Raw genomic sequence first — 12,057 nt, forward strand, 5'->3', positions numbered from 1 at the left:
TGATGAAGAATTCATACATCAGTGAAGGTTACGACGAAAAGAGAAGCGAACGATCCGGTGCTATATAAGCCAACCATTGAACCGAAAGTAACCATCAGTTAACGTTCAGCGATCGTGTGTGCTCTACCTACTCCAAGCCTAATCATGAAGGTACTACTACTTCTCTTTTCAGATCGTGGTAGTCATTTTTAACTAATCTAATTCTTATAATTCAGGTTTTCATTGTCCTATTCGCCGTGTTGGCCCTTGCCCTTTGCGACGGAGAGACCGACGCAAACAAGAAGGATAAGCGTGGCATCGTTGAGCTGAGCAACGGCTACGATCAGTACTACGGAGGATACGATGGCTACTATGGAAACGACTACCAGCATCAGGTGACGAACCACGTTACGGTGACGAAGAAGGTCGCTGTCCCGTACCCAGTGGCCGTCGAGAAGCAGGTTCCGGTCGCCGTCAAGGTCCCCGTCCCAGTGCATGTGGAAAAGCAGGTCCCGTACGTGGTTGAGAAGAAGGTCCCGGTGTACATTGAGAAGAAGGTCCCAGTGCACGTGGACCGTCCGTATCCCGTCCCGGTGAAGGTGCCGGTGAAGGTTCCGGTCTACCACAAGCAGGTGGTTGAGGTGGCCAAGCCATACCCAGTGCCGGTCGAGAAGTCTTACCCGGTGTACGTGAAGGAGCCCCACTACGTGCACAAGACGGTTCCGTCGACGGTGTACGACCACGATTCGACTGTGTACGGCAGCTCGGTCGGCTACGAACACAAGCCACTGTGGGGTTAATTCTCCACCACGATCTTAACCGCTTTTTACCAGCACTTCGCTCCGTCAATGAACACTACCAGTAATCAAACCAAACAAATATATTCTTGTAAATAACTCAAATCACTGAATTCGATTAAAATCCATAAATTTCGCCCCAACACAACAGAAGAATGAAACCACGGTAAGGAAAAATGGTTCACCCTCACAACGTTTATTTGATTTGCAAACAAATGTTGTAGTCATCTGATTTCGTTGAATATTCCAACCTGCACCGGATTGTCGATATGATTGCATACCTCGCCCAAGCTAACCCATATTTGTGGAATCAATTTTGAACAGCATCTAAACAATACCGCCTAGATAGGGCGGGGTTGACCATCGCCAATGTCCCCCGGGGGGGGGCAGCAGAAAGGAAGAGCAAAACATGTTCCTCACATTCTTGACACGTTTGTTCTCCTTCAATAAATCGATAAAAAGGATGTTTGGGCCGTTACTTCGTGTGCAAAATGCGGCCCTCATCGTCAAGGCAATAAAAATATTTGGTGTGATAAGGAAAAGGATCGGAATTATGAAATAGAAAAATAGCCCAGGGCCACAGTCAACGTGTCATCTCTTCAACGATGGACACTGCACAGAGTTTGACGAAAGGCGTTTTTATTGTTTAAAAAAATATTAACATCTTTTATATCTCAAAAGGTATGATTTCATCTACCTCATCACTTATAATTTTATCATACGCACACATTCCCCCTACAGGACAGGAAACAAACTGACCAGCCACTCCCTTCGAAAATCGTCTTTGATTTTGGTTCACTTCCGTCCGTCCGTCCGTCTGTCCGTTCGTTTTTTCTATATCCGAATGTACACACCAAAAGAATACTGGCCCGTCTTGGAATTTCGGTTCGCTAACGAACGAATGTCTTATCTTGTAAACGTTGTTTATTTTTTTTTCTTGAGCGTCCCTTTTCCACCTTCATGCTCGAACACCATTAAACCGAAAGCAACACCATACAAACCGATCGCAGGGCGCTCGCGCATTTAGAATATCGATGTGAATGTTACCCAAAAAAGGGACAGTACGATTGCGTTTAATTGCGTACGGTGCGGCTGCTTTTGGGGCGTAGCTGGTCAAACGTGACTCGTGCCGTGCGTAAAAAAGTGAGGCAATGGTTCGCCGCACTGTTTCCGGTAAGATACGCGACCGTTCATTGCTTCAATTTATCGAGCTCAACATTTTTTTGCCGAGACTTTACTCGTTTATAAGAAAATTTACCTCTCATTCTACTAAGATTACTACTAGTCTAATGGTCAGTTTAGTTCCAGTGCCTAACACGAGAGTAATGATGCCATAACGTGTAATTATCCCATAAAAACATCACCTTTGCTTAGTGTTCTACTACAACCCTCTACAACATGAATATCATTTCGTCATCCGTCGCGAGCGAACGAACAAGCTTGTACCGAAAAGTAATTGATCACTACGTAGCCATCCGACAGGCGATCAGCTTCGATACGTGAGTTGAATCGGTTTGGGTTTAAGCTTATGTAGTTTGATTTTGCTGAACCATACGCAGTCACTTTACTCGCTGCGAGCGTTTTAGTGGCGCAAAATCCTATTGTAAGAGTGTGGAAATTTGAATTCTAACTACTTCCGCAAGGTCAAACGAACGTGGCTGCGCATGCCAGTTCGCGCGTTCTGCGCAAAAACTAAAGCCCCAACCAAACACAAGTTATTTGTACTAGTCGCTATCATCATCGTTGTTATTATCATCGTCAGCACCGTCGTCGGTTTTGGTCGGGCGTGAGCGGGAGCCGCACGCGCGTCGAGGCTGAGTCACTGGCTCTCGCAACGAAATCACTATGGGACATTGGCATCTAACAATTATTTTCCAATAGGAATGAGTCACTATTTGAAAAGAACCGAGCCAACATTTAATCCAGTTGTTCTTCTCAACTCACCTCCCACTTACTACAGCTGCCACGTGGAATTATTACACCACCGTTTCTAACACTGATCGGTAGGATTTTGCCGATCGTCGTTTGCCCTTAGTGCGTCAGGCGCCGGGCGAGAGAGAACGCGGGTGCTTTTAGTCCGTCAAAGCTTCTTCTATCGGCTGACCGACGATCGCGTGTGCTAGTCTGTCCTCTCCGCTCTTCAACGCTTGTGTGTTTGCGTGCGAGCCACAGCTGAGGCTACCGACCGTGGTGACACACCAGGCGGCTTTATCGGTGGTACGGCATTCCATTCCTACGCGCCTGCCTTAGTGTGCCGGATCTAACGTTCGCGGTTCTTCGTGTGCATCATTCTTTTCGTTACTGTTTTTGTGTGTGATCGAAGAGTAGTAGAGAAAACGGGAGATATAGAGAGAGAGAGAGAAAAAAGGAGCCCAAAAAGAAGCAAAACAAACAGTGGGGTGGCCAAAGGTACACAAAACCCTAATCATGCGTCTCTCGCCCGTCAGCTGATCCGGTGCAGTGTGAGTGTACTGTGTATGATGGGCACAGAATTCCTGCAGCCATGCGTTATCAGAACCGCATGCCCGCACACGATTACGTGTCGGGAGCGGTGACGGGGGGCAAAACGCAACCCAAGAATGTGATTGTGTGTCTGCGAAGCGCCTAGGTGTGTTTGTGTTTCGCTAAGACAGGTGTGCGTACAAGCGCTTACAAAAAAAAAACACGCACAATTTCGGGCAAGGAATTTTCATGTAAAACCGTGTACTCGTGGTGATTTGTGACATAATTAAAAAAAACTTATTTCGTGCAGTGTAGTGAGTGTAGAGTACTCTACTAATATCTTAGTAATTATAAGCATAAGCTACTTATCGAGACCGTGCCGTTGCCTTGAATGTCTCCATCGATCGTTTGTGCGAAACCGTGGTCGCTCGGTGAGTAAGCTGAACCGGATAAAACGTTTTCCAATACACGCACACTCAAAAAAAAAACAACAATCCCGGAACGGATAGTTTGTTGTCACAATCAGTCCAGTCATCTGTTGTTGCCTGCGGTACAGAATTCATATCCGCAAGGTATCACACAATTGCAGGAGAGGCTACTAGTGCAATGCTGGGCCTGAAATGGACAAGCAATTTATGCGTAATTATGATTGTAGCTGCATTTAAATATCGTATTTACTTGACACGTGCAACAGTCGTGGCGCTTGTGGCGATCGTTGTTTTCGTTCGACTTGACGACAACAGATTAGTTTAAGCCTAGAAAGATCTTATCTGCAATTGCAACATTGTAAAAATTCATTGTTTTCATATCACGAACCTTGCTCCGTAATTTGTCATTCAATGCAACGAACTTCCGATAACATTGTTACCATTTGTGTTATCGCATTTACTTAGCCTTGTATTGATGGACAAAATAATTATGAAGAATAACAGTGATAGTATAGAAAAAAAAGGATAGCACATTTTGAAATGTAAACCGTCTCCCATGCTCACACCGCATGCTAATTACATACGTACATACAAATACAATACGCAACGATACGTTCGATGGACCGAATGTAACACGTTTCCTACTCTTTCGCTTCCTCCACTCATCCATAAAACAGAATGCACTGCGCCATTGACAGCCTGCATCGGAAAGGGAAGGGCGGGGTGTTCGCTATCAGTGCCACCACCGCACTAGTCATCCATTCGCCCGCGACCGCTCACACACAAACCGACCGACGACGAAGACGCCTGGCCTATCGGATCTCGAAGCGAACAGGCTACGGCAAAGCAGAAGGCAAGAAGTCAACCGCGAACACCCCTCTACGCAGACGATAACGGCCGTCCCCCGAAGGAACTCCCGCAGGCAGTAGAAAGCAATCGGACCAACCGAGCAAGCGTGTGCCCCTCAGTCTCGCATCGGCCCTGGACCGGAACAGGGGCAGCAGGCCGCGATTACAACCCGTGTGATCGCGATCGGTCGGCACGACCATCTTTCAATGAGTAACAAGGATTGCTAGTAGGATCGCAGACAAGTGACAGAGGATGACAACTCGGGGGAATCGTGGGCAAATTCTGCCCCATCTAGCGGCAGCGCTACTGCTCGTCGCCGGTACCATGTGGCCACCTGTTGAAGCGAATGCTTCGGACGACTACTACGACTATGGCGGTAGTTCACAGGAGGGAACGATCGAGGAAATTGTACAGTACGCACGGTCAACCCCGGAAAGTGACAGTTACGTCGTGTCCGTGGTGGAGTTTCACCCCGAACCGATGACGATGCCGATCGAGCAGCGAACCCAGCTGCATCTGGCCGAGTACAGCCGGCTCATACGCTCTCCGGAAGCAAAGGTATGTCTCTGCGTGCGCATGCCAATGTCCAATGTAACGGACGGGTCGTTTTCATTCATTCTTGGGATTTAATTGCGCGCTCTTATCAGCAGTAATGGCAGTAAACAAGCGATCGTCCATCCACTGTCCACAGTCACCAAGTGTGAACGGACGTTGTGGGATCACACACACACCCCGCGAACGCATAATGATGTGCAGTTTTTGTTGACCAATTTTTTTGACTAATTAGAATGTCCTAATCTCTCAACGAACGTGCGTTGTAAATGGTTACAGGCTCTCTGTTTGGCGATGTCGTTTTGACAAGCAGCTTAACATCGTAACTTATAAGCTCAGTTGCAACTAGTCCGTTAGTCGTTAGATCGTTCAATGCTACCGTCCGTACCGTCCCCTTCAGCAAACTTGTTTCTCTGTTTGTAAAAGCACTCAGATGTACTCGCAGCGTGTCCGCGCGATAAGTGACCGCAGCAGCGCAGTCTCCAAAGTAATTCTAATTTACACTCTCATTTGCTTTGCTACTTTCAGCCCGCCGACATTATCGTGTTCCCGGAGCTGACGCTCAACTCCCTCTCCGACACAGTATTCGTGCCGGATCCGGCACAGCGCGTTGCGCCATGTGACGATCACGGCACCATTCTAGTCACCCTGTCCTGTCTCGCCCGCGAGGTGCGCAAATATCTGGTGATCAACCTGTCCGAGCAGTTCTATCTGCAGCAGCAGGCCGAAACCGTCCGCTACAACACGGACGTCGTCTTCGACCGGACCGGTACGGTCATTGCGCGCTACCGGAAATACAATCTGTTCAAGGAGCCGGGTACTAGCGTGACGGCCGCACCGGAGCTAGTGAGCTTCGAGACGGATTTCGGTGTACACTTCGGGGTGTTCACGTGCTTCGACATTCTGTTCGCGCAGCCAACGCTCGAGCTCGTTAAGCACGGCCTGCGGGACTTTGTATTTCCCGCCTTCTGGACGTCCGAGCCGCCGTTCCTCAGCTCGACGCAGATCTTCGAGAGCTGGGCGTACGCGAACGATGCTAACCTGATCGTTGCCGGTACGAACTATGGCCCTTCCGGGGCAACCGGTACCGGAGTGTTTAATGGGCGCAATGGAGCGCTGCTCACACACTACACCGGTGTACCTACGCGGGCCCTCTACACGGTGACAGTGCCCAAGTCGGGCTCGGGTAATCACACCCGCTATCACTCGCTGACGAGCGACGTGCTGGAAGTGCCGATAGCCGAACCGAGCGGCCATCGTCTGCCCGGGTACGAGCTGAAAAATGTCCGTTTGGGGCGCGACTTTCTCGAACAGTTTACCACCATCCAGCTGAACCCGATCTGGCAGCAGGAAACGATCGGTCAAATTGTGTGCAGTGGCATGTTTTGCTGTGACTTCTCGCTCAGCCTGACGGTGGATGCCGAGCGCGACCAGACGCACCATTACCGGCTGGCCGTATTCGATGGTGTGCGCACCTTCCAGGGCTTTGCCGATGCGCACGTGTCGATTTGTGGCGTGATCGGCTGCGCGAACCAAAGCATCGCGAGCTGTGGGCTGATGCTGCAACACAACTCCGAGTATCTGCAGTTCAATTCCATCTCCATTACGGGACAGTTCATCGCCAACGGCACGCTTGCCATGCCCAACACGCTCGACATGCGCATGTACTCGTATGACGCTAGCCATTACGCTTTTACCGCCGAAGTCAAGTAAGTCGGGTCTTGCGAGTCCGATGGTTTCGTGTCTCTTACTTTCAGGTAAATACTAAATCATCCATCTCCTTCGCAGCTACTCTACCAACGTTCAGATTGTGACGATGAACCTGACCACCCCGATCAGCGACATGCAAACGTTCGGTATCTATGCGTTCAACCACAAGGAGTTTGAGTTCTACAACCCGATCGAGCGACCCGGCGAGAGCACTCCCGAACCGGACCCGGACGATGATGGAGGTGCCATCGCCGGCACCCAGCCTACCGCTGCTATGCTGCTCCTAGCAGTAGCGCTGCATGCCATCTGGCAACGGATCGCTGCGTAATCGTAAAAAGAATGCGGGAAGATGATCCTTCTCCCGCACTCAATGTTCCTGTGCAGTATTTTTTCTCGGCCAAGCCTGTTCACCCTCAAGCGCTATTGCAGGGCTAGGCAATAGCGTGTGTTGTGCCATTATATTCGTCAGTAGATATCGTTAAATGAGTACCAAAAAAGACAATTCACTAACCTGTTTCGAAGGTTCCGCCATTGCGTTGGGGAGGGGGAGGGGTAGAACATGTAAGGGGACCTGCGTTTGATAAAGAAAAAAAGTTGTGATAGTTAGTGCCTTTCAAGATGTAGATACCTTCTATACGATAATCAAAGTGCAAGGTGTTTTCTTTTCAAAAAAATAACTTACCGTTCGGATATTTCAAAATGTTAACATCACTTTTTTAAGGACTGTTCTTTTCTATATCCTACCGTGAATACGTAGTACCAATGTTATCTTTATCGCGTGTCCTTATTTATTGGTCCTCGTGTGAAATATCTTTGAAGTAGGTGCCCACACGGGGCTAAATACATTGTAAATCACGTTATGTATATATTTAAATATCGCAATAAACGGAATCATTAAATAAAATAATTTTGATTTTGCTCCCTCAAAACCCCTCACAACGAAAACGATCGCCAGCGAGGGAAAATCACAGCGATTTGGAGCGTTGGCGAGCACGTGAAAACCGTTTTTGGCCTCCGATCGCCCTTTATTTTGACTTTACGATTGCTTCTGCCCGGTGAAAAATGTACACATATTTTCGCGCGACATACCTACCCCTCGACAAACGTCAAACCTGAGCTCGTGAAATTTCCGTGTGTTTCCGAAGAATGTCATGCCAAAACCAGAAAACGCGTGTACGTGAAACAAACCAAAACATTCGGCGGCTCTGGGTGTTTTTGCAATAGTTCAACTGAATTATCGGAAAAATAATATTCTCCAGCTCATGCAACATGATTGCCAATGATCTGTTTCGTAAGCTTTCGTGTGGTGCCAAATTTTCCAACAAAAACAGGCTCCCGGTCAAAAGAAAGGTAAGGTTCGATTGGCTGCCCTCATCACTGCACGATCGCAGGTTGTTATATTTCATTGCGGTGTTCATTTTAGCTTGAAAATGGCAGTACAACGAGCCTCCCAAAATTGAAGGTATGCATTAAGGAGGAAACGGACACCGGCCGCAAAGTGAAGGCTTCCAAAGTGACGAAATCACTGGTAGCAACACCGGTAGAGGATACGCGAATAAAAAGCGAAGATTCTTCCAGTGACGATTCGGGAAGCGAACAGGAGAACCGGGAGCAGAAAAAATCAGAGCAACAAAAAAAGATTGTACCTCCGGAGAAGGTCGAGCTGATCAATCAGCTTCGCTTGAATCGGCTGCGAAACCAGCTCAAAATCCATGTGAAGAAAAGTCGACACAGCCCCGAAGTGCCCAACATCATCGAATCGTTCGATCAGCTCAGCACTGACTATGGTGTGTCGAACCGGTTGGTGGCGAACATTCAGAGCTGCTACAGCACACCGACACCGGTGCAAATGCAAGCCATACCGATACTGCTGAAAACGCACTCGCTGCATGCCTGCGCTCCGACCGGGTCGGGTAAAACGGCCGCCTTTCTGATTCCTATTCTACACCATCTGAAGAAACCAATGAAGTGCGGGTTCAGGGCGCTTATCATTTGTCCAACGCGCGAACTGGCGAAGCAGACGCAGCGGGAGGCACTGCGGCTCGGCGATGAAATGAACCTTCGTACGCACGTCATACACATGGTGGACGACCCGAAGAAGTGTGATTACAGTTTCGCTAGCGGCCGCAGCTACGATATACTGGTGACGACCCCCAATCGAATCTGCTATCTGCTTTCGCAGAATCCTCCGAAAATCGATCTTAGCAAGTAAGTACGCCAATTTTAAATTAGTTCCAGAACAAACGCTTCTAGCCAGGTAAAAAAAGGTAAAAAAGCTCACACCCTGTAATCCTACCGTGGCAAGTCACTGTTGGCGATTGGTCAGATGGGTCATCTGCACGCAGCAAAGTACAGTGTGCGAACGCACTTGCACACAAGCGCACAGTTCTAGTGCTGCCACACAGTTTCTAAAAAATCACGAAGTTATTGTATCCCGGACTGATTCTATGCTAGGTGCTGTTAAATTATTTGGAAAAAATACTGTTTTTTCATCTTGAAAATGTTTATGTATATATTGTAAGACAGTGGTTTTCAACCTTTTTGCAGCTTTTCCCCCCATGTAGGGTCCATGTAGGATTTCATTCCCCACTCACAAGTTCATGAACAGGGGGAAAAAATGGCAACCCATGGTATTTAGCGAATTTATGATCAAAAATTCCCCAGCGGTTGAAAACCGCTGTTGTAAGCAGCTCTTACAACGGATCTGTGGTAGGGTAAAAAAAACATGATACGCATTACATTTTGTATAATTCGTTGTTCCCGAATCATTTATCAAATTCCATCCTAATTCGACCACCCATTCTCGAGACAAGCAACTCTAAAGATTCTGTTCAAGACCAATGTTCAAAATGGGTTCAATTTATTGACCGATTTGGAATCCAACCCTCCAAAGCAAAAGCCATGAGGTTGCGGATATTGTATTTTTTTCACGACCGGATGCAGACGCTTCCGACCGAGATAGTACACTGAATTTAAATTCCTTTAATATTTTACTAAAACTTTTACTTTAAAACTTTTAAAAGATACTTTCGTCATCCCAGATCCTGGTACACGCTGATGATAACAGACATCATTGATCTGCGGCTCTCGTATGTAGCTGAAACTTACCAAGGTATCAAGCAAGCGGCAGACAACCTCGGGTTGCAGATAAACGAGGCAAAGACCAAACTGATGGTGGCAACACCAGTGGTACTTCTAAGAAGTCCAAACTTCCGTAAGGGTTACGAACAGATTGTTGAACGCACTTTTGAATTCGTCCAAGATTTCACCTCAAAGGTCAAAGGTCGCGCGCAAGGTTGCTGGCTGCCAACCGGTCATTTTATACCATGAGAAAACAGTTCACCTCAAAGAATTCGTCGCGACGGACGGGAATTCGATCGCACCTATATAGTGCTGGTACTCACATACGCATCTGAGACATGCACAATGTCCAAATCTGACAAAACCCCGTACATGTGGAGGGATGTACAACGACCTTACGGTCGTGCAGCGCATGGAACCAGATGACCCAGCTCGTATAGTCGTTTTAGGTCACTCATAATGGAAAAAATTACAATTCATTGAAAAACGGCTAAACTAACACAGCACCTAGCATAGAATCAGCGCGGAACAAACACATCGCTCAGCACATTAAGAGTGTGGAACTGTTCGAAGGAACAAGTAGCACTACATGGTTCGCAAAATTAATGTTGATTATACTAATGTTTCTTTTAGCATTCAATGGGTTGTGATAGATGAGGCGGATAAATTGTTTGAGGATTCCAAAAACTCGTTCCGCGATCAGCTCGACACGGTGCTGACGGCATGCAACAATCCGAGCAAAACGATAGCCCTTTTCAGTGCGACGCAAACGCGAGACGTCAATCTGTGGGTAGCAAAAAACGTTCCCAACCGCATCCGGTTCTCCATCGGCCTCATCAACGGTGCGGTCGAGCTGGTGGATCAAAAGCTGCTCTTCACCGGCAGCGAATCAGGCAAACTGCTTGCCTTCCGCGAGATGGTAGCGCAAGGGCTGCACCCACCGGTGCTTGTGTTTGTGCAGAGCAAGGATCGAGCACAGCAGCTGTTCACCGAGCTGATCTACGATGGGCTCAACGTGGACGTCATACACTCCGATCGTACGCAGCGCGAACGAGACAACGTGGTGCGCGCCTTCCGTGAGGGTAAAATTTGGATCCTCATCTGTACCGAGCTGATGAGCCGCGGTATCGACTTTAAGGGTGTTAATTTGGTTGTCAATTACGACTTTCCGCCGTCCACCATATCGTATGTCCATCGTATCGGACGGACGGGTCGCGCCGGTCGACCCGGGAAAGCTGTCACCTTTTTCACCAAAGACGATACGGTTAATCTGAAAAGGTTTGGCGAAAAAATGCGACCCCATTGATATGATTGTTTGCAACGCGAATGCTCTAATCGGAGTTTTGTTTGTGTTTCTTTTTCTGTAGCATTGCACAGCTGATAAAATCTGCAGGTGGGGAGGTGCCGGACTACATGCTGCAAATGCATGGTAGCTCGAAGAAGGCACGAGACACTCTAGCTCAAAAAGCACCGAAACGGGCCATGATTCGAACGATTCCTACGTTCGAGCTTCAACAGCTCCAGCGCAAGAAGCGGTTCGTCAGCAAAAGCAAAGGTAAAAATAAACCTCTCGTGGTTAGTAGTAACAGTAGTAACAAAAGTGCAAACGCTGGTAAATCAAAGCGTTCAAAGCCGTCAGCGAGCAAAAAATAAAAAGTGCGGCACCATTATTATATGCATTAAAAAGCTAAATTATAGTTCACTGGATTGCATCCAAGTGAATAGCCTGAAAATGTAAAAAAAATTGAGAAAGAACAATTTTAACCCCCCCCCCCCCGCTGATAATCCCAACTAGGGAGAATTAACGTCTTTGGGGCGTGACATTAATTCGTCGCATTGTAGGGCCTATAATTCAACGCGTCGATTGCCATTGCAAACGGTATGTGTCAGCCTCCGACACAGTGCATGGCAGTTGACGAGTTGAAGGTGAACAAAAAATCGAACCCATAGACCCCATAACTTCATGAAAATAATTACTACAACACAACCCTCTGATCTGGACTCTGACCGACAACGTTTGATGAACCAGAAAAGGAGGACACTAAAGAGAACCAGTGGACAAGACTCGTCTGAAGAGGACTATTGCTGCGGTATATCAGTGCCAAGGCAGCTCCAAACTAGTGTACGTTGCACAAACAAGAAGCTGCTCTACCTTTGGTTATCCAGCATAGCACCAGTCTAAAAGTAGGGACTGCTGATTTCCGAATCTATTTTTAATT

At 47.6% G+C, this 12,057-nt stretch overlaps 3 protein-coding genes and 1 long non-coding RNA gene across 4 annotated transcripts; 3 read left to right on the plus strand and 1 right to left on the minus strand.

The window, feature by feature from the left end:
- Nucleotides 1-45: 45 nt before the first annotated feature.
- Nucleotides 46-881, plus strand: LOC5667852 (zinc finger protein 512B). The gene is made up of 2 exons (XM_001689182.3): nt 46-150; nt 216-881. The coding sequence occupies exons 1-2, from the start codon at nt 145-147 to the stop codon at nt 777-779; spliced, it is 570 nt and encodes a 189-aa protein (XP_001689234.2). The 5' UTR covers nt 46-144; the 3' UTR covers nt 780-881.
- Nucleotides 882-2,678: 1,797 nt separating this feature from the next.
- LOC1280353 (vanin-like protein 1) lies at nt 2,679-7,661 on the plus strand. Its single transcript, XM_061655734.1, has 4 exons — nt 2,679-3,649; nt 4,324-5,053; nt 5,576-6,756; nt 6,836-7,661. The coding sequence occupies exons 2-4, from the start codon at nt 4,748-4,750 to the stop codon at nt 7,083-7,085; spliced, it is 1,737 nt and encodes a 578-aa protein (XP_061511718.1). The 5' UTR covers nt 2,679-3,649; nt 4,324-4,747; the 3' UTR covers nt 7,086-7,661.
- Nucleotides 3,493-4,324, minus strand: LOC133392989 (uncharacterized). Its single transcript, XR_009765946.1, has 2 exons — nt 3,897-4,324; nt 3,493-3,833 (listed from the first exon to the last, which is right to left on the minus strand). It is a non-coding gene; the product is annotated as an uncharacterized LOC133392989 (long non-coding RNA).
- Nucleotides 7,662-7,882: 221 nt separating the features above from the next.
- LOC1280463 (DEAD box protein 52 homolog) lies at nt 7,883-11,524 on the plus strand. Its single transcript, XM_320199.5, has 4 exons — nt 7,883-8,107; nt 8,181-8,965; nt 10,472-11,116; nt 11,206-11,524. The coding sequence occupies exons 1-4, from the start codon at nt 8,027-8,029 to the stop codon at nt 11,489-11,491; spliced, it is 1,797 nt and encodes a 598-aa protein (XP_320199.5). The 5' UTR covers nt 7,883-8,026; the 3' UTR covers nt 11,492-11,524.
- Nucleotides 11,525-12,057: the final 533 nt, after the last annotated feature.

The sequence above is a fragment of the Anopheles gambiae genome, chromosome 3 (genome assembly GCF_943734735.2).
Source record: "Anopheles gambiae chromosome 3, idAnoGambNW_F1_1, whole genome shotgun sequence".
NCBI lineage: Eukaryota > Metazoa > Arthropoda > Insecta > Diptera > Culicidae > Anopheles > Anopheles gambiae.

Bases quoted from the DNA above. Each gene is read 5' to 3' on its own strand.
- LOC1280353 (XM_061655734.1), top strand. From the start codon at position 4,748: ATGACAACTCGGGGGAATCGTGGGCAAATTCTGCCCCATCTAGCGGCA. The intron at 5,054-5,575 runs GTATGTCTCTGC...TGCTACTTTCAG, and splicing joins TACGCTCTCCGGAAGCAAAG to CCCGCCGACATTATCGTGTT. The intron at 6,757-6,835 runs GTAAGTCGGGTC...TCTCCTTCGCAG, and splicing joins GCTTTTACCGCCGAAGTCAA to CTACTCTACCAACGTTCAGA.
- LOC1280463 (XM_320199.5), top strand. From the start codon at position 8,027: ATGATTGCCAATGATCTGTTTCGTAAGCTTTCGTGTGGTGCCAAATTT. The intron at 8,966-10,471 runs GTAAGTACGCCA...TGTTTCTTTTAG, and splicing joins CCGAAAATCGATCTTAGCAA to CATTCAATGGGTTGTGATAG. The intron at 11,117-11,205 runs GTTTGGCGAAAA...CTTTTTCTGTAG, and splicing joins GATACGGTTAATCTGAAAAG to CATTGCACAGCTGATAAAAT.